Raw genomic sequence first — 21998 nt, 5'->3', positions numbered from 1 at the left:
CCGCCACCGTCTCCGTCTCCAGCGGCGGCATGGTCCCGGCTCCCGAACCGACCCCGGCGACTGCGGCTGTGAAAACACAACACCACGCGGGACGCTGGAGCGCCGCCGCGCCGGGGAACGGGCTCGGCCTCACCCAGGCAGGACCCCCGGGGTGTGCCCGACACAGGGGCGCGGGGCGTTTCCTTACCTTTCGGACGGCGATTCTTCAAGCAGCGAGCGCAGCACACAAGTGAGCCCGACTCGCCTCGCCGCCACGAACACACTAAAGAAGCCGGAGTCAAGATGGCAGCTATTACGTCATCTTCGCGCGCCTCGCGTCTGAGCCAATCGCACGGGCTGGAGGGGAAAGCCACGCCCCCGCGCCCCCTCGGGCTCCTCCCCCTCTACGCCTCCCCCCGCTCCCCGCGTGGGAGACCGCGCATGCGCAGTATCTGGCGCTGGCCCCCGGCTTCAATGACTCCGCTGAGATCCGGTACCGCCCCGGAGGCGGGCCTGGGGCGGCGCGTCAGCCAATGGCGCGGCGGGTGAGAGTTGAGGGGTGGAAGGTGCCGGCTCGCCGGGGCTGCAGGTTGCTCCCGGCGCGTGGACAGCCGGCTGCGTGGGCAACATGGAGGCGATCGTGAGCGAGGAGCTGGATGAGGAGGAGCAGCTGGTGAGGAGGCACCGGAAGGAGAAGAAGGAGTTGCAAGGTGATGGGGGGAGCCCAGGGGATTGAGGGTCATCCTGGATCTGGGCAGGGGCGCCAGGCGGGCAGTGCCCTGGGCAGTCTGCAGCTATGAATCGGGACCTGCCTGGACTCTCTGCCTTCGCCCAGGGGCCCTCCCATCCCTCCCGGCGCCCCTTCATCGCCTTCGGAGACGCCTCGAGTTTGAGGAGAACGTCGCCCAGCCTTTCTTTCCCACCCCCACCCTAGTGACCTGCCTGGTGGTGTTTTCAAAATACCTCCCCGAGGCTCAGAAAGAATTCTCAAGGCACGTCATTTCCAGCTTGCATTTTGCTTTTGCCTCCTCACCCCCCGCCCCGAAACTAAACTCCGGATTGGTTTGTGCTTATGTGCATTGTAGGGGTCTCAGCTGCAGCTGGACTCTCATCTGCAGTGAGGACCCAGATCTCTAGAATGACGCCAGCTCTCTCACAATCACGTGTTCCTCTCTGCCACCTTCTCCCCCTTCCCCTTATAGTTCCCCCCCTTTTTTTTTTCTTAAACCTTGGAGTTTTGACTTCATGAATTTGGTGTTTTTCCAGCCAGAATTCAGGGTATGAAGAACGCCGTTCCCAAGAATGACAAAAAGAGGAGGAAGCAGCTCACTGAAGATGTTGCCAAGCTGGAAGCAGAGATGGAGCAGAAGCATAAGGAGGAGCTGGAGCAATTGAAGATGGCATCTAAGGAGAAGGAGAGTAAGGTAGTGGAAGTGCTTTTGCCTATAGCATTTGTCAGCCGTTGTCCATTTGTGAACTGCTTATTATAGGAAGTTATAAAACTGGAGGGAAATGATCGCTTAATTTGCATATGCATCGGTTTGCATTAATGATTTGGGTGATAATGGGGCTGGAGTGCTTCAGCAGGTAGGGTGCCTGCCTTGCAAGCTCTCACCCAGGTTTGTTCCCCCGTATATCTTATGGTCCCTAGATCCCCCCAGGAATGGGCCCTGGACTCAGCCGGAAGTAAGCCCTGAGCATCACAGAACATGATCCCAAACAAAACAGAACAAAAATTTAGTGACTAGGTTTACATGATTACATGGTTTGCATGCTTTTTGTAAGGGAGATCAGCAAACAAGTAGATTTCATTATTTACTTGTCCCAAAAGTAATTTTATAGAGTGCAGAAACAATAGGAAAGCTAACTACAGTCAAAGACCAGACTTCGAGACCTAGAATTGCCATAAAATACCTAGGATTGGAACATGAATAAATTTATAAACTTACTGGGCATAAATTTCTCCATATAAAATACAAATGCTTCTTTTAACACAAGGGTTTTCAATAATTAAGTGTACTGTTCCAGTTTTAAGTTATAAAAGTGCTTTGTGAACAAGTTGTAATGAAAGAAATTTACTGATGTTTCCTGGGCAAATTGGAACATGCTGTCACTTTAACTATTTTACCAGTACAGCTAATATGTGTTTTGGGTCAAGCACTTTAACATATTATATGAGTTACCTCAGACAATTCCTGTAGTCACACAGAGAGACATTAATGAAGTAAGTAAAACAGTCACAGATTAAAAGTTTTGTTCTGGGTTCCTGATAGCTATTGGGGTCTGTCCTAGCTCCCTGATAGCTATTAAAATCCAATGCCAAAATTAAAAATCAGAGCTCTGTAGATACTGAATCACGATGCAATGTTGTATAGCATGGTAGTTTATTGGCGAGATTTTAGATAACAATCATAGACTCCAGAATCTCACTCTAATTTTGGTGCTTAGAAAGTTCTTATGTTTGTTTTGTTTTGTTTTGTTTTTTGCTTTTTGGGTCACACCCGGTGATACACAGGGGTTACTCCTGGCTCTGCACTCAGGAATTACTCCTAGCGGTGCTCAGGGGACCATATGGGATGCTGGGAATCGAACCCGTGTCGACCCGAGTGCAAAGCAAACACCCTACCCGCTGTGCTATTGCTCCAGCCCCGAAAGTTCATTTTACTCACCTAATTCTAATTTCACAAAACACTTAAGTAACTAACCACTCCTTGAGGTCTTAATCTGATTTTGATATTTTGATCATTATTACTGGATTTGTTATTTTAGACCCTGATATGTTCTATGTGTCATTTCCACAATTTTGTTAGCTGATAGTTACACTAATAGAATACTATCTAATAATCCCAATAGTTAAATGTCTGTCATCATTTATAGTAAACAAACATCTAGTACACATTTGATTAAGACTGGTTTCACCCACAACAGTAATCACATTGGATTTTATCAGTGGGGAAGGATTGAAAAGCTCAAGTTGTTACATGTGCTGGTAATTTTTGCCTGATTAATATCCAGAAAGATCCCTGCTACCTCATTGGCAGGTAGGAAGTTAATCATGAGCTGAATCATCAACATAGGCTTTTATATCTTTCATAATCTTCCATAAGTCCTGGCAGTGTTGGAAAGGGAAGGGTAGTTGGGCTGTTGAGTTGCAGTTACAGAAAATGCTTAGATTAATTACTGTGCTTTCCTAGAGTGGAGCAAAGGGGATGAACATTATCTTCGAAGAGCTGTAAGGAAAGTTCTCGAGGGGCTGGAGGTAGAGTACAGTGGGTAGGAAGCATCTGGCCCACCAAGGTTTGATCCCTCACACCCCATCTGGTGCCCTAAACACTACCAGGAGTGGGTTCCAAGTGCATAGCCAGGAGTAACCTCTGAGCACCACTGGGTTGGCAGCCCTCTCTCTCTCTTCCCCTTGGGAATCTAACAAATTCTGCTTTGAAAATTGAGAAAAAGAACCCAAACAAAGCATGTCATCTACTGCAGTATCCAGGGCTGTTACTCAAATATTGGCAGAGAGGGGTTTGAGCCATACTCCCAAGAACGTACTTAGGGGAGCTGCTCCCAGCTTTGTGCTCAGGATTGCTCAAATGTTGGGGCAGTGCTCGTGTTGACCTTGGCCCGGAGCTCACGTTAAGCCCCGTACTATCTCCCCTGCCCTCATAGTTGTAGGGGCACACATATTTGTAATTTTCTGAAATATAATCATCTACTGCTTTAAGTAGTAATTTAAAAAGTATTTTTCATTAACTTCTTAATGGTTTTTGTTTCCTCCAGGAAGATTCCGTTGCTGTTGACATTTCAAACTTGGTTCTTGAGAATCATGCTCCTCGGATATCTAAAGCACAGAAGAGACGGGTACGAAAGTCAAGTCATCAAATGTTTATGTCCCGGCTGTGTGCGTAGTACTGTTTAGGTATTGTATCTGAAGAAAGTGGGCACAGCAAAGTGATGGCAAAGTTTCTTGTCGTAAGAACTTGCACTTATTTTCTGTGTTTCAGTTACTGTGAAAAATGTGTAGATCGTAGGAAATCTCATTTAACCTGCATATTCTATGAAGTAGCGCTGCCGTCCCATTGTTCATCGATTTGCTTGAGCGGGCACCAGTAACGTCTCCACTGTGAGACTTGCTACTATTTTTGGCATTTCAAATACGCCACGGGTAGCTTGCCAGGCTCTGCTGTGTGGGCGGGGCACTGTTGGTAGCTTGCCGGGCTCTCCCAGAGGGACAGAAGAATCGAACCTGGGTTGGCCGCATGCAAGGCAAACCCCTACCCGCTGTGGCTGACCAGCGTAAAATTTCTGGCACCCCCTATGGCTCCCTAAACCGGGTTCAGGAGTAAGCCTTGAGAACCCCCGGGTGTGTCCCATTTCCCGTCCCCAAATTTTAGTCTTAGAGCAGTGGTTTTTCTGTTTGAAAATTGAGTAAGTGATGGATAGTCAAATATTTCTCATAACCTGTATGCAACTTTATTCTCGAATACATGTTATAATTGTGAATTAAGTTTTTAGGGTAACTTGGAGGTTATATGGTTTAACTGTTTAACATGCTTGAAGGCTTTATAATTGTCATCTAGTTTGGATAGATAAAAACAAAGGACAAAGTTTCCTTGGGAATAGCATAATAAGGTATTTATTAAAATTGCCTCTACTTAGTAACTTATACATCTTGGTAGCACTGCACTGTAGCACTGTCGTCCTGTTCATCGATTTGCTCCAGCGGGGACAAGTAACATCTCCATTGTGAGATTTGTTGTTACTGTTTTTGGCATATCAAATACACCACCGGTAGCTTGCCAGGCTCTGCCTTGTGGGCGAGATACTCTCCATAGCTTGCCGGGCTCTCCGAGAGGGATGGAGGAATTGAACCCGGATAGGGCATTTGCCTTGCACACGCCCTATCCGCTGTGCTATCGCTCCAGTCCATACATCTTAGTAGCCTATTGAATTCTGTTTCGATTTTGTGCCACTCAGCTGTGCTCAGGGTTCACTCGTGTTGTGGCTCAGGGAACCAGATGTGGTGTTGGGAATTGAACCTGGGTCCGAAAGCCCAGATTTACCTGCTACACTCTTCTTGCCAGTCCCAATTTAATTCTTTATTAAGTTAAAAAAAAAAATTGTTTGTATTTTTCTAGGCCGAGAGGGAAATGGCTAGAGAAATACTTGCTACCCAGTCATCTCGCCCGGCCATGTCTTATTTATTGTCCCAAACTTTCATTGCCAGCCCCAATTTAATTCTAAGAAAAAGATGTTGGAGTAGTAACTTGGTCTTGCATCTTAAGAAACTAAGAAGAGCAAATTAAACTGAAAATAAGTAGAAGAAATGTACTAAGGTGTGAAAAAAATCTGATGGGGGGGCAGGTAGGGGGAGTCCTGGTGGCTCTCATGGCCAGCCAGAGCTGCCCAGGCCATGGGGCAGACAGAGGAACCTAGGACCAAGCCGGTTGATTGCTCAGTTGCCCTTTATTCCATTCTCTCCACGCCCCTGTCCCAGTCTTTCTGAGCTCCCCATTTCTCCTTTCTTCTCTCTCTCCCCCAGCACTCTTCCTCCCTAGCTCCTTACTCCTCCATCCCGCTCTCTCATCCTCTTTTCTCTCTATCCCCCTTCACTAATCTCTCCCCCTCCTTGTCTCTCTCCACCTTGCCCTCTAGGCTACACACAGCCAGGTAGCAAAATCAGCATAAGAAAGCCCTTCCTGAGGGCTGTCAGGTTCAAAGGGAACCTCACCTAGGGGCATTCCAAAGCCCTTCCTGACTGCCAGCAGGCAAAATGCCTCTTAAGGTATTTATCTCCTTTCTTAATCCAAACACTCATTAACATCTTAATACTAGTTATTTTTGTGTGGACACAGTGAGAGGTACATTGAGGGCAGCTCTCCTGGGAACATCTTGCCACAGACTCAGACTGCAGAGCTCAGGTCAGATTAATCATTCCTAATCTAGTTATTACTTTGCATTTGTCCATGGTTAAGCTCTTATTTACAGTTAAGCATTAGGCACTTTGGCCAGGCCCATCTCAGTGCCAGGGTAGCACACAACTCACTGCTTGCCCTGGGTCCTTCCCATCCCTCAACGTGCTTTTGGGGGTGCTAGGAAGTAAGGGCAGCTGAGGCTTAGGTAGAACAGATGCCCAGGAGGAAAATGTAGAGTCAGATGACTCCCAGGTTACAAAAGCATAGCATTTGCTATAGTCTTCCTATGCCCATACAAAAGGACATGGCTCTGAATAAACTATGCAAAGGACTCAAGAGAAAAGCAATATTTACAAGTCAACAGAACACAAAGAAAGAAGTTACAAATAAACACAGGGGAATGGGGGCACTGTGATAGAAGGAACCCAATAAACCTAAACTACCTGAGGCTATGTTATCCTACACTAAGGTAGTGAAAAGAATTGACATAGTGGCCAGTAAAAATAGAGAGAACAAGGACTCAGCTCCTTCTTGTGTTTATCAAAATTGATTCATTTCTACCTGGATAATTAGGCAACAAGAGAAAGAGATGGCATAGGTGCAATAACTGCCTTTCTGAGCCAGACTCAAAACTTTTAGTGTTGTTTATGGTTAATGACATTAACGCTTGGTAGAGAACGCCCCCTGGAAATAGTATCCAAAGTAATACTACAGTCATAGAATTCTAAAATAGAAAACAGTAAAAGCTCATAAGAAAATTAAGCCAGAAAATAGGATGAAGCACTGGATGACAGACTGTTTCAAACCTTTCTTCTTTTGCTGAATACACAGCCATTGAAAAGGAAATAAACTATCAGCTCCACACGCTAACCAACCAAGCTGACTGGCCAGATGGAATCCAGCTAATTTATACGGTCATCAGGAACCATGCTGGCCTCTGCTACCAGCATGTCCAAACTTTATGAACATTCACATATTAGCATTTCTCTGCAGTATTGTAGAGAAAATATGTTCTTATCTAGAAAAACATTGTAATTTCTTTTAAATTAAATTCATATAACTTAAGTGGAAGCTCTTTGATATGGTGGAAAGAAGTGAAGGTAGAATTTAACAGAACTGGCTTCCAAAAAAATAAAATGTAAGAGTTGGAATGAGGTTTAATTTCTTTGGTGTCATGGCTTTATACCAGCGTGGATCAACATGGCTCCAGTTTTACTGACAATATACATGCTTATAAGTTAATATATTATTTTTCATCCTGCCTATATTTCCAGTGGACTTCGTTCGTGCCACTCTATGTCCAGTCCTTTGGTTCTAGAAACCAACCAGCCCGATGCTGTTGGAGGGAAATACATTCCAGGTTGGGGAAAAGATGCAGTAGATTTTCCGCTAGCAGCCTGCATAGGAAACTTGCTTCCTAATATTCAGGCAGAGCAGGCTGGAGGGAAAGGGTATGATGGGGGTGGTACTGTAGAGCCTTGAGTGATGTTGCTGACGGTATGAAGTGCCACTCCCAGTAACTAGTACCCGATCACAGTAGCGGAGTTCACTGTGGCTCCCGGTAAGGTAAGGAGCTCTCTCAGCTGTGCCGGGTCAGTGCTTGGCTCTGGCCGGATGTCCGGCTTTGAAAGGCTTTCTATGTGCTCTTTCCTCAGAAGCGGGAAACAAGGGTTTTGGAGTTAGATGCTCCCCAAGATGCTGCTTGTCTTTCTCCCCTTTGAAGTTGCTTTTCAGCCTTTTATAAAGTAATAGTGCCATCTTGTGTTTCAAGAATTTTATGTAGCTCTCATCCACAGACGTAGGTATGCAGCTCAATAAATAGGTTCATGTTTCTCTGTCCTGGCTCGGGAGAAATAAATTAACAAGCCATTTTATTAGGGGAAATAATAACGGTTTTGCTTCAGGGAATTGAGAAATGATTTTAGGTCCATCTGCCGTGGCATGTTATAGGCATATATTACAACATGTGATATTAAGTTAAACTGAAAATTCCCTTCCCATTCCCTCTGCCCCAAGGAGGCGTTAAGAGCTAGGAAATGAAAAGCTTTCTATTTTCCTGTTCTTTTCTTCAGTTCAACAAGTATTTTATGGTAATTTGTTTAACTATTTTCTTTTTGTCTTTCAGTTTAACTATTTTTGTTCTCTTAAATTGAAAATCACTTTTCCCCTTGAGTATACAAGTTTTTCTGCTCCCATTAGAGAAATAGAAGCGTACACGAAAGAAAGCATCTACATGTGTACACACACAGACACTTAATCTTATTTTGTAATCCTACTCTCTAGAGAGAAGCCCTTTAACTATTTTGTATGTATCCTTTGCTTTGTGACACTATATACACATGCACATATATATATACATTTTGGTTTGGGGGCCACAAATACTTGTGCTTGGGGCTCATTCTCTGCTCTGTGCTCAGGCATCACTCTGGCAGGACTCAGGTGTGTTGGGGATTGAACCTGGGTTGTACGGCCAGTGCCTTACCCTCTATGCTATCTCGTTGGCCTTATTTTAGTGCACTGAAAATATCACAACAGATCTTTGGAGCTATTACTGAGCTTGATAGTGATTCTTCAGGGGAACTCAAGTATGTAATATTTAAATTTTTATAAAGAAGGTTGTTTTCACTAGCTTTAATTCAGAGGGCGTCTTCTTACATACACATTTTTCATTGAAGGTAGAGTTCCTGTCCCATCCTAAGGATTTTTGCATATTTATTAATGTCTCCTCAGTGATTTAGCATATTAATGTAGAGTAATAAACTGAAAAGCTAAGATTAGCTCGGAATTACATATTACCTGATGTGTTTATTAAAGCCTAAGACAACTCTGTTTTTGAAAATGACTAAGATCTTGAGAAATGTGACATGTTGCTTCCAAATAGACATCAAAGAAAAACTTGAAGTTTCAGGAGAGTTAGGTATCATACACACACAGATAAGATTATTTCCCCTTTAAAGCAGTTCACAGAATAGAACATTCTACAAGTCCCGAGGTCATCAATATGATCGGGTTTGTGGAGGAAGGAGGAAAGCTGGCAAAAAGTTTTTGAGAATGCAAGAGTTTTAATTCCTTGATAAGTTTCCCTTCGTCCTAATTTTTATGAATCAACTTTCCTACCTCTCAGGACAAAAAAGCTGCCTTGCAGAAGGAACGGGAAGAGAGAATAGCAGAAGCTGAAATTGAAAACTTAACTGGAGCCAGACACATCGAAAGTGAGAAGCTTGCAGAAATACTAGCTTCTAGACAATTGGAGATCAAACAGATTCAGTCTGACGGTCACTGTATGTATCGAGCGATTGAAGATCAGCTGAAAGAACAAGAGTGCCCACTGACTGTGGCCGCCTTGCGAAGCCAGACTGCAGAGTACATGCAGAGCCACGCGCAGGACTTTCTGCCGTTTTTAACAAATCCCAACACGGGAGACATGTATACTCCAGGTAGGTTGTTTGGGGGGACGTCGGGGCTGGGGTGGGGAAGGGAGGTAGGGGTGGGTTCAGCTGTGCTCGGGGCTATTCCTGGTATGAGCTCAGGAGTGACCCCCAGCAGTGCTCAGGGACCATACATGATGTCTGGGAGGAAACACGAGGCCAGTGGGATGCAAGGCGGGCTCCTTAAGCCCTGTGCTGTCTGTGGCTTAGTTTCATTTTCTGTCCTGTGTCTTGTCATTGTTGTTGAACTGGTGAGTATTGCTAAATAAAGTGTTTTCTGCGACTGAGATTCTAAGAAATAGTCACACAGACCTTAACGGTAAAGAGAACTTTAGACTTGGTGAATGGTTTTCTATAATTTTAGCAAATACTATTACATTTTGTTTTAATACTTAACCGTTTTGTAGTGAAAATACATTTTTATGTAAGATAGAATTTAAAATAGGATTCAGTCCTTTTATAAAAAAAAAAGTTCCCAAGTTGATGTTTCATAAAGCTAAACATAGGAGGAGTTAAGCTTTCACTAATTTCTGGAAGCGGAGACCATAATGAGAGACTGAACGAATCCTGACTGGAAAATGGATGTAGAAAAGGAATCCTTGTTTTGCCCCAGTACTTCGTGAGACATATATACGTGTGTGTGTGTGTGTGTATTGTCATTGTCACTGTCATTGTCATCCCATTGCTCATCGATTTGTTCGAGCGGGCACCAGTAACATCTCTCATTGTGAGACTTATTGTTACTGTTTTTGGCATATCTAATACGCCACAGATAGCTTGCCAGGCTCTACTGTGCGGGCTCGATACTCTCGGTAGCTTGCCGGGCTCTCCGAGGGGGGCGAAGGAATCGAACCCGGGTCGACCGCATGAAAGATGAATGCCTTACCGCTATACTATCGCTCCATATGTATATATGTATATAGGAAGGGTATTTGTTCCCAATTTTGACTTTTTATGTGAAAGTGTATATGCTCAAGATATGCTATTAGACTGTTCTTAGATCTTTCACCTCCTAAGGGCTGATCTGGGAAACCTTCTTTGCCTAAAATTGACACTGGTATAAATAAAGTCAATACTTCCAAAATAACAAGTGGAGGTACTTTTTGATGTTTCCGCTGGTCACAGTGAATCAGCTTATTTGTACTTTTTCGTGAGGTTCGGGGACCCTGAGCTTCAAACATGTCAGACAGGCACAGCACCGTTGGTGGATGTGGCCCAGGGCCGTCCTCTGCACTATTTTTTGTTACATTTTGGGCTATACCCAGTAGTGCTCAGGGACCACTCCCAACTCTGTGCTCAGGAGTAGCTCCTGGGAGTGTTCACAGGGTCATAGATTGTTTGGGAATCAGACTAGACTTGGCTGCAGCACCCTAGGGGAAAGGGTGCTGTCCCTCTGGCCCTCGCTGCTACTTGCACCATGATTCTCTTTGCTCATTTTTATAGGGAACCTGCTTTTATAGGGATAGTGTTCTGTGTTCTAGTTTTCCTTTGTGGTATTTTGGGCATTACGTAGTCTTGTGCTGAAGGAAGGAAGTAGAAATGGATTGCTTTGCTCCTGGAAAATGTTCAAGTTTGAAACAGTTAAAATTTGGATCTGGAGAGTGAATTAAATTAGGGAAAGAGCACTTACAGAAGGAGGGAGTTCATAAATTGGCCAGTGTCGCCAGGGATTGTGGGAGCTACAAATGGGATTTTTGTAACATGAGTTATGAAAAATATTAAACGTCGTGATGTGTTTTATCTATTCTCTGTAGAGGAGTTTGGAAAGTACTGTGAGGATATTGTAAACACAGCTGCGTGGGGAGGTCAGCTGGAGGTAAGTCTGTAATTATTCATGGTGTTTGCGAATCGTTCGACTATTTCTAAATCCCGCCTGTAGGTTTTGGACACATTTGTGAGATGATTCCAGTTTCTCTTTGATGATTACATTTTACAAAAAATGTATTTGATTTTTCTTATTTGGGAAGCAGGGCTCATTTCCAGTGGGCTTGGGGGACCCTATGGGGTGAGGATCATACCTGGGTCAGCCACATGCAAGGCGATTGCCCTGCCCCGCCGTGCTATCTCTCTGGCCCCCTCTATATACTCCCTCTGACAGGGCATTGGAGTGGGGCGTTAATTTAGGTGTTTGATTGAAGTGTGTATTTTGGGGCGGTGAAACAGGTTGTTTTTTTGTTTTTGTTTTTGTTTTGTTTTGGTTTTTTTTGCTTTTTGGGTCACACCCGGCGATGCACAGGGGTTACTCCTGGCTCTACAATCAGGAGTTACTCCTGTCGGTGCTCAGGGGACCGTATGGGATGCTGGGAATCAACCCGGGTTGGCCGTGTGCAAGGCAAACGCCCTACCCGCTGTGCTATCGCTTCAGTCCCAACAGTATTTTTTAATAGCAGAGCACTTGATCTGTGGTGGCAAACCTTTGCCTCAGTGATTTTATTTCTGATGCTGCTACTGAAAAGCTATTTGATTTTTCTGGACGTTTCATGTTCTGGCGAGCATTTTGCTCTAGTAAAATTCCCTGCCTTCATCACTGTGGGAAGAGCAAGATCTCTGTTTATCCAAAATAGAAAATGGGTCTCGGAGAGCGAATCCAGCGCACTGTGCATGCAGGAGCCTGGGGTTAAGCCCTGCCCCCTCGCGTTCTCCTGAGCACATCTGGGAGTGGGCACTCAACCCCGAGTCCATCCCCCGCTCACCCGAACCAACTGTAACCTCCAGGCATAGGTGTAGCACAAAGACAGGAAATAATATTTTACGTGAAATTTCCCATCACGTCCTGCCAAGGGCGTCTGTTACAGTTGCCATCAGTTCCCAGTTTGGTCTCGGACGGACTAGGAAGCAGTGTTGGATGCGCCAAAGTTCACGTGTTGGGAAACGAGATGTTCAGAAATGCGGTAGGGAGTGAGCCAGGGGTTTTTTTTTTTTGGGTCACACCCGGCGATGCACAGGGGTTACTTCTGCCTCTTCACTCAGGAATTATCCCTGGCGGTGCTCAGGGGACCATATGGGATGCTGGGATTAGAACCCGGGTCGGCCGCGTGCAAGGCAAACGCCCTACCGCTGTGCTATCTCTCCAGCCCCGAGCCAGGGTTTTTTTTTTTTTTTTTTTTTTTTTGCTTTTTGGGTCACACCCAGCGATGCTCAGGGGTTATTCCTGGCTTTGCACTCAGGAATTACTCCTGGCGGTGCTTGGGGGACCATATGGGATGCCGGGGATCGAACCCGGGTCAGCCGCGTGCAAGGCAAACGCCCTACCCGCTGTGCTATCACTCCAGCCCCTACCAGGTTTTTTTTTTTTAACGCTCTAGTGATGTTTCATCCTGATGGCTCTATTTCCTCTAAAACTCCTAAGTGGTGCCTCTGTTGCAAGTAGCCTGACGGATTGGGAAGTTGGGGATAAGAGCAAGCTGAGTTTTGGGTTCTGTCTTTTCCTTCCTCTTGGCCTTTTCATGATCCTGGGGAAGTTCACACACCCCCGTGTCTGAGCTTCTTCACTACTGAGTGACGGTCATAAGCGCCTGAACCCGAGGGTGTGGGCAGTAGCTAAGGCCGGGAGCCCAAGACTCAGAGATGGAGGTTGGTAAGAGGAGGACCGGGTGGATGAGTCCAAGATGATGCTGATTCTTGTCGTGGCTCTCTTGTCCATCACTTCGAGAGCGCTTTGTTCAGAGGTTTGCCACCAGTGCTTCTAAGCGCGTGTTTCTTAGCGTCTCTGTATTTGTACTCTCTGCGCCACCAGAGGGAACTGTGTCCATTCCTTACATACGCTTCTACTTGTGTCTCTGAAACTCGAAGTAATTTTCATAGTGACTTTGGGACCATATAATTAAAGTTGCTTAAACTTCTTATAGGAATCACATATTAGAGAACTAGTTGAGGTGTTGTTTTTTTTTAATTAAGGAAACCCATTTAAAGTTGGACATTTACTCCTTAGTTGTTGATCTTTGAATTCATTTAAAATTCAAAGAGTTGAGAGTTGCAGCTTTTGTGGGCTAATTGAATTCTTAAAAAGAAAAATCTTCATGTGATTTATGAAAACTTAGAAGAGATGTTAAGCTTTCTAGAATTTGTTCCAGACCCTCCATTGCATGCTTTTAAAATACATTATATTGGGCTGAAGAGGTAGTGCAGCTGGTTGGGCACTTGCCTTGCACACACCCAGCCCCGGGTGAATCCTGGGCAGCACCAGGAGTGATTTCTGACCGTGGAGCCAGGCTTAAGCTCTGAGCTGAGTACAGCTGACTGTGCTCCCCAAACCAAATAAATTTATAGACATTGTTTTTGCCTATAAAGTGCCTGAAGGTAGCACAGTGTGGTACAGTGTGTGGGATTATATTAAATTAAAGCAGTGCGCGACTTGCTTATGTATTCCTGAAGTAACTTAAAAAATAATTTTTAATTTTCTTTTCAGTGCTGGGGATTGAACATGTAAGCGCTATACATGCAAACCTAGTGCTTTTCTACAGACCTGTGTGCCTGGCCTCCCCTACAGTAACTTATTACCCCCTCACCCCCCCATTTCTTTGTACCCCGTCTGGCGGTGCCCGGGCAGCCATGCAGTGCCAGGGATAGAAAGCCTGTGTTCAGCCTGTGGAACAATCTCTCAGCCCCTAAGGGAATTCACGTTTGTTAAAAACCAGGGATGTAGCTCAGTGGCAGTGGGTGTGCCTTGCACCTGACGTCCTGGGTTCAAGTGCTAGCCCTGCAAAAAGCAGAAAAATCAAAATATCCCCAGAGGACCAGGTGTGAGAGGGCAAGCACTTCAGGAGTGACTGTGCTTATAGATAAGGTCATTCGTGATGTGATGTGATGTGATGTGATGTGATACACGGTCACCTAAGCTCGGAGACTGGTAAACGGACTGATTTGGGGGGGAATGTGGGTTGAAGATTCAGACTTCCTCAGCTGAGGTCATTTTCTTGCCTCGTGTTTGACGTGTTTGATGTCAGGTAGGCATTTGGCTTTATTCATCCTCAGATTTTCGGTCTGAGAAGAAGCAGAAGAGTAGATTACACTTAAGATTCTTATGAGGCTCGAGGGAATTAAGTGAGCATACATAGTAAGTCCCCCCAAAACGTTGTTTAGCCTTGAGCCGTGTTTCTACAACACGGGATTGTCCTCGCTGGTGCTCAGGTGGTGGTCGTCATTGAGAGCTGGGGACTGGAGAGCAAGTGGCCGAACTCAGAAAGGATTTGGACGGGACAGAAATGCAGAAAGCCCCCAGATTATGGGTGTGTGGGGGGCAGGAGGGTGGTCCTTCCTGAGGAAGGATTGCAGAGAAAGGCAGAAGCCTTTGCCCTTTTATGCCTTTGGAACAGAGGGCGAGTCGGGAGCCTTTCCTTACTGTTTTCCAAGAATGTGGGTCGTGAGAGCAAGGAAGAGGCTGCTGAGATGATTCTCTCTGGGTCAGGTCCAGGTCATCTAGGTTATCAGGCACCACCTGGACACATGTGACATTTTACGTGATGATTCCCTTTCTACAGGGCCATATTCCTAACCCCACCTTGAGTATGCCATTAAAATTTGCATATTTATCAAATGAAAATTTCTTGAAAAAGCAAATTCCCTATATATAGTGGGGATATATATTGTGTGTGTGTGTGTGTGTGTGTGTGTGTGCGCGTGTGTATATATAAGAATATACAAATATTCTGTCTGTAATCAGTCTTAAATGACAGCAGTGGTTTTCATCATTAACTAGACATTAGAACATAGCTTCTTGGTTCCTTGGTTTGTTTGTTTGTTTTGGGGCCACACTGGCGGTGCTCAGAGTTTACTCCTGGCTCTGTTCTCAGGAATCACTTTTGGAGGGGCTCAGGAACCATATGGAGTGTCAGGAATTGAACTTGGGTCTGCAGCGTGCAAGGCAAGCAAGCACCTTCCCCAACTGGTATCTCTTTGGGTCCCTAGAACCTAGTTCCTGAAACTGGTTTTGCTGAATGTGGGGGGTCCTGAAAATTTTTGTTTTAATATTTATGATTTATTCTTGGTCAGTGTTTAATTTATACACCTATTTTATATGTCTCGGTCACTTAAAAAATTTCTCAGAGGTAGCGGGGAAAGGTGTCATGAATAGAAAAAAATTTCAAGAAGCCCTGCATTGCAAACAGCTTAAAAACTCGTGAAAAACAGGCTTCCTCTTTTGCCTTGCGCCCTTTCTTTCTTCTTTCCTCCCTCCCCCTTCTCAGTTGTGCTGGAGACAATCTTGTTGCTAACCAATACTATTTTAAAAACTCCTTAGGATGGGAAATTTCAAGTGCATTCAGAAGTCAGCTGGTTCCCAAATTCATTTGGCCTATTGCCCCCCTTTCAGAATGAAATCAGTCACTCAGCAGCTCCCCTGGAAGTTGACCTTTTTGTAGTGAACAGACGGGTAATTAATTTGTCCTCCTGTGACACCTCAGTTCCTCTGTCGGCACTCCCCCTCCTCCCTCCCTGATTGCTGCTAGTGCTCCTGTGTCTTCTATTTTGGGGCACCCTGGCCTGGTGTCCACTGGTCACGAAGCCAAGCTGGGTCTCCATCCCCTGGCACAGGGTGCTGATCGCTCCCCAAAGCTGAGGTACTGCCAGGGTTTGAATATTGTCCGCTCAGTTTCATAGATATTGTATTCGTTTGCGTATTCCACAGAGCGCTAAGAAGGCCTCGTGGTCTGTGATTTCTGCTCTGGTCTCTTGTCCTTCTCATGGGTGCCCTAGGAGTTTGGGACTGGAGTCACATAGGCCTGCTTTTTTTTTTATTTAGGTCTTATTGTTTTCTTGGCTAATACATTTTCTTTCTTACAGCTAAGAGCGCTGTCTCATATTTTACAAACGCCGATTGAGATAATACAGGCTGATTCTCCCCCGATTGTGGTTGGTGAAGAATATACCAAAAAGCCATTGATGCTTGTGTAAGTACCTAGAAATTTCTACCACTAGGTTTTTCATCATTAAGACAAAGAAGTTTTAATTAATCAAAAATTATTTTTATTGAAAAAATCGTGATTTACAAAGCCACTCATTATGCAGTCATTTCAGGTATTGGGTGCTCCAACACCAGCCGTGTGACCTTCCCTCGGCCATTGTCCCCATCTTCCCTCCCATCCCCAACCTGCCTCTTTAGGCACGTGACAGATTTACTTGATGTTTCTTGTTCCAACAAAACTTTGAGAATTGGAATATAGAATGATCAGAAAATAAATCAGTAAGAGCCAATTTGTTATTGTTATATGATTTTAACCCCTGTTGCACTGTATCACTGCCATCCCGTTGTTCATCGATTTGCTCGAGCGGGCACCAGTAACGTCTCCATTGTGAGACTTGTTACTGTTTTTGGCATAGTGAATACACCACGGGTAGCTTGCCAGGCTCTGCTGTGTGAGCGGGATACTCTCGGTAGCTTTCCAGGCTCTCCAAGAGGGACGGAGGAATCGAACTCAGGTCGGCCGCATGTAAGGCAAATGCCCTACCCGCTGTAAACAAGGAAAGTAAAACCCTTTAATACAGTATAATAAAGTGCTTCTCCTTTACATAAGTAAGTTTTTAACTCTGGAATCTAAAATATATTGCATTAAATTTATTTTATAGTTGGGTCTCATGATAATCATGTCTTACCTGTCATTAATGAAATTTTAAAAAATTCTGTGGTAATATATTTTGGGGTTTACATAAAAAAGGTAAGGCCTGCTTATGTGAATTTTCCCCCCTACATTTTATATTAACACTGGTTTGCAGACTTGTTCATGTGGATTTATTATAGGCATTCAGTATTCCAACACCAATCTTACCACCATGACAAAGAATTTTAACGTTGTATAGGATGATTAATAGAAAATTGATCCATAACTGTATAAAATTATGATTATGTTGTAGGCAGATTATAGAATTTGCTTGTCAGAATATGTGATGCATAATTTTAAGCATCTAGTTATTCTCGTGCTTAAGAATAAAGTGATTTTTGATTTTTGGACCACACCCAGCAGTGCTCGGGGCTCACTCCAGGATCTGTGCTCAGGGATTTTTCCTGTTGGGGCTTCAAAGACCATCTGGGATGCTGGGGGTCAAAGCCACATGCGAGACAAGCTCTCTGCCTGCTGTACTATCACTCTAGCCCCGGAAGAACAAACTAATTTCCCAAGGCCACAAAGTTTTAGAATTAGCTTGTTTATTTTCCCTGTTTGATATTAATGATGCTGAAACTTTGAATAAATTAAAATATCTTCATGTGGCTTATTTGTTCCTTAGGGTTTCTTTTTATTTTATTGTAAGGATATTTTTTCCTGATTAAAAAAAAAATCATAGAAATCCAGTTTGGGTTACATAAGGTACATTATGCAAAATAAAAGGTGGTGGTGAAGTACCACTTTGCCAGAGTTTGACCCCAGGGCCCAGCACATGAAAGGCTTATGCTCTATACTACGGAAGCCACATCTTGCACCCTTTATGGAAATTCCATTTACTTGTCTCAGTGTGAGATTGAGCATTTGTTCATATTTAAATGTCATCTTTATAGGGGTCAGAGTAATAGTGCAGGCAGCAGGAAGGGCATTTGCCTTGCATGCTGTTGACCTGGGTTCTATCCCTGGCACCCCATATGATCCCTTGAGTACTGCCATCAGTAAGCCCTGAGCACAGCTGGCTATGGCCCCAAACCAAACATTAATTAATTAATAAACTTTTTTTTCATTCATGAGTTGTCATTATATCTTTGTATTATTTTATGAATTATCTGTTCATATCTTTTGCCTTTTGGGCTGGAGCGATAGCACAGAGGGTGGGTGCTTGCCTTGCATGCAGCCGACCTGGGTTCGATTCCTCCGCCACTCTCAGAAAGCCTGGCAAGCTACCGAGAGTATCCTGCCCACACGGCAGAGCCTGGCAAGCTACCCGTGGCATATTCGATATGCCAAAACCAGTAACAACAAGTCTCACGATGGAGACGTTACTGGTTCCCGCTTGAGCAAATTGATGAGCAACGGGATGACAGTAGAGTTTTTCACTAAACTCTAAACGTGCTTTGTAAGCAGTCGGTTTTTCCTTTTTCCCCTCCCGTGATGACTTACCTGCCTCACCACTCTGCTGACATAGTTACTCCGTCAATTTTTCCTGATCCCTGATGCTTCTCAAACGGAGTTGAAGTTCTAAGATGTCCACGTTGTCTACTGAATGTTGATTCATTCAGAGCACTGGGTTTTATACGTCTAATAAACATCTAGATCCTGTGAATTACAATCATCATTTCTCCTTTTTTTCGTTTCAGATACATGAGGCATGCATATGGCCTAGGAGAACATTACAATTCTGTTACACGGCTGGTGAGCACAGCTACTGAGAGTTGCAGCTAGTTTGGAAACTGTTGCACGATTATGTTTTAGCACAGTGTGCTGATGGGAGCCTTCACACCAAGGCTGGATTATTGGAAAACGTTACTGAAAAGTGGAACTACCTTAAATCAATTTTATGGCAACACTTGCTAACAGGTTTTTAAAAAAATATGTCAGAAAAACTCTAAAGTGTCCTTTAGTGATATTTAAAAAAAAACTTTTCCAGTCCTTTGTGGTGAATGTCCTTCATAAACCAAGATGGTACCTTAATTCAATGATTTTCTTTTTTTAATCAGTATAAGTTTCTGATCATTTTGTTCTGTATTAAAATAAAGTTGAAATGTCTTTTCCTTCTCATTACTTTCCGTGACCAATATAATTTTTTTTTAAGAAATAAAATGACTCAGTCTCTTTATCATTGCAATAATGTTATAGTGATGGCAAATTTAATTAATGCTTAGAAAAGGAACTTGATTACAATTTCCTTAGTATTGACAGGATTAAAGGCCTGAAGCTTTTAAAATAACTCCATTGAATTACAGTTTAGAAACTTGCTTCAATAGGTTAGAATTTTAAATATTCAGATGGGATCAGCTGTTAGATTTTTTAAAAAGACTTATTGAAAGGCAAATGGGTCTTCCTTGTCTGATTTAAGCCTCTAAGGAATTTCACATTATTCTTTGTGTGTAATTTTTAAAAAGACCCAATAGATTACTATCTTTGTAATTCCTTTGTTATTACTTGCTTTTTTTTTTTTCCTTTTCTGTTTTTGGTTTTTGGGGCTTACTCCTGGCTTTTGACTGGAGGGAGCGATAGCACAGCAGATAGGGCCTTTGCCTTGCACGATGTTGAACCAGGTTCTGTTCCTCTGTCCCTCTCAGAGAGCCCAGCAAGCTACTGAGAGTACAGCAGAGCCTGGCAAACTCCCCGTGGCATATTTGATATGCCAAAAACAGTAACAAGTCTCACGATGGAGACGTTACTGGTGCCCACTTGAGCAAATCGATGAGCAATGGGATGACAGTGATACAGTGATACTCCTGGCTTTATGCTCAGGGATCACTCCTGGCAGGCTCGGAGGCCCTGTGGGTTGCTGAAGTCCAACCCAGGTCAGCCACATACAAGGCATCCCTGCTCTGCTATCCAGCCTCCTTCATGGTTTCTTAAACTTAAGACTGGAAAAATTTTCTTGACTATCCTTACAAGTTTTCCGGTATGCTTGTGTTTTCTCTAACGCTTCTCGGCCACTTTGCTTCCATCGCAACTTTTCCATTAAGACGGTTGATGTCTGTCTTAGCCTGTGATTCGTACAGGTTGAAGAAGTAGTGATGGAAAACGGTTCCTGGCCAGATTCACTTCAAATTCTTCCTCTGTTTCTATCCTTTCTCTCACCTTCTGTTTTAGAATTTTTTTCTAGGATTAGAAGGATGTTATTTGTTATTTTCTTAATGCCCTCTTTCCTGTAATTTAGGTATTTGGGAATTGTTCTGTTGCATGTATGAGTATAGTTGAAAGCTAGATGTCTGGGAGCTAAGACCATTGTGAAACTCAGTATACGGTAGTTTTTTTTTTTTTATTAGCATGTGTGTTTTATTATTAGCATGAATGTTTTATTGAGCTCAGATTTCAGGTTACCCCTACCAGTATTCTTCCAAGATACTGCCCATGTACAGATGACAATTTATTCTCTAAGGAAGGCTTTTTGTTGTTGTTTTGGGTCATACCTGGCTCTCTGCTCATATCAGGCTCGGCACTGAGTCTGGCTCTCTTGGTCCTGAGAGAATTTGTCAGATCTTATTCCCACTGCGAAGCACTCAGTCTGTTGAGTGAGTAGGAAGTGTTATGAAAACGAGATCTTTCAGTTTGAGATTTTTCTTTCCAAGTCAGAAATATAAATAACTATATGAAGTTTGTCATACTTGAAGTTTTATTCCCTGAAATGCAGTTCATTTGGGGATTTGGTTTTTTGCTTTGGTTTGGCTTTTGGATGACATCCAGTGATGCTCAGGGCTTACCCCTGGCTCTACGCTCTAGGGTCACGCCTCGGGGGGCTCAGGGACCTTACGGGATGCTGAGGATTGAGCCCAGGTCACCCGCACGCAGGGCAAGCGCCCTGCCTGCCGTGCTGTCCCTCTGGCCCCAAGAAATGCAGCTAATTTTTGTAAGCAAAGATTGAGTTTAATCTGTTGAAGATGGGGGAATGTTTTTGCCATGGACCTAGCAGAGAGCGGTGTGGGGAACTAGTCGAGAGCTAGTACTGCACTGAAGGTGCCCTAACGCCAGAGACCCAAACGTGGACCTCAGTTCCAGTTCAGCAGGTACTTGGCTTGATTCTTCAACATTCTAGTCTTTAGACCCACGCCCCGCCAGGGACCACTGAGCACAGAGCCAGGTGTCGCCCAGAAACAAAGCAAAAGATCAAAATCCGTTTTCCTGTAGGCAAAATATATTACTAACTTTGTCTCTTTTTAGATCCATAATCTCACTTTTTTTTGGAGGGTTCGGGGAGGGAAGTGGTTTGATTTTTATAAAAGAATGAAATTATGAAATACTAACCAACACGTTGGCATTATTTTGGCATTATTTTGAAGTAAACTTACCTCAAGGCTAAATGATCAACAGTAAGTAGTAAGGCAGTATATTGTGAAACTTAGTTATTATAAATTCCATCTATGTTTAAAATATTCTAAAATAATTTATTGGTAGCTGTTTATTATTATTATTATTATTATTTTTATCCCCTAACAGGCTGAGTGGGATTTTGTGATTATAGGTTTTAAAACTTTTTTATTACTTTTTATTTTTAAGTGATCATTATAGTTAGGAAGTTTATGTGATCAGCTTCTGTTCTTTCATGAAACATCAGATAAAAATCATTTTAGCTAGCTCTTAATTTTGAGGTCTTTTAAAAAATGGCAGATGTTATTTTAAAGCAGTCTGTTCTAATTTAGTATTTCTGTTGATGGCCTAATGAAAGTTTTATAAGCTTTCTTTTTCCCTAACTCAGAAACTATTTGTCAGAGTTCTGGAATATGACATTAATTTTAGCCATTTAAATATGTTTACAACCTGTTAAAGCAAAAGGAATGTGTATGTGACTTGTAGTAAGCAATATAGCTTTGCTCATATCTGATATTTGCCAAAAGATTAAAACAAAATTGATGAAATCAGTGCTTGTTTGTTCAGATTGTTATTCTTTAACAATGTAGAATTGTTTAGACATAGATAAAAACTTATTTTTTTGAAAATTTCATCCGTCCCATATTTTGTCCTCAAATAATTGAGAATAAGACAATAACAGATTTCCTGCCTCTGAGATCTGAAAAAAAATAGGTGAACATAGATAGCGTTATGCTCCCAAGAGACCACTCCACTGTAGC

The 21998-nt window shown here is 43.4% G+C and overlaps 1 protein-coding gene across 1 annotated transcript; it reads left to right on the top strand.

The window, feature by feature from the left end:
* The first annotated feature begins 498 nt into the window (after positions 1 to 498).
* OTUD6B (OTU deubiquitinase 6B) lies at positions 499 to 21788 on the top strand. The gene is made up of 7 exons (XM_004602352.3): positions 499 to 689; positions 1246 to 1403; positions 3757 to 3837; positions 9016 to 9328; positions 11074 to 11135; positions 16100 to 16206; positions 18555 to 21788. Exons 1-7 carry the CDS (start codon positions 608 to 610, stop codon positions 18637 to 18639), a joined length of 888 nt encoding a protein of 295 aa, XP_004602409.2. The 5' UTR covers positions 499 to 607; the 3' UTR covers positions 18640 to 21788.
* The last annotated feature ends 210 nt before the right edge of the window (positions 21789 to 21998 follow it).

This window comes from Sorex araneus, chromosome 2 (assembly GCF_027595985.1).
Source record: "Sorex araneus isolate mSorAra2 chromosome 2, mSorAra2.pri, whole genome shotgun sequence".
Lineage (NCBI taxonomy): Eukaryota > Metazoa > Chordata > Mammalia > Eulipotyphla > Soricidae > Sorex > Sorex araneus.
The sequence above is the reverse complement of the archived record's forward strand: the minus strand, read 5'-3'. Positions and strand labels throughout refer to the sequence as shown.

Bases quoted from the DNA above. Each gene is read 5' to 3' on its own strand.
- OTUD6B (XM_004602352.3), top strand. From the start codon at position 608: ATGGAGGCGATCGTGAGCGAGGAGCTGGATGAGGAGGAGCAGCTGGTG. The intron at 3,838-9,015 runs GTACGAAAGTCA...CCTACCTCTCAG, and splicing joins CTAAAGCACAGAAGAGACGG to GACAAAAAAGCTGCCTTGCA. The intron at 11,136-16,099 runs GTAAGTCTGTAA...TCTTTCTTACAG, and splicing joins CGTGGGGAGGTCAGCTGGAG to CTAAGAGCGCTGTCTCATAT.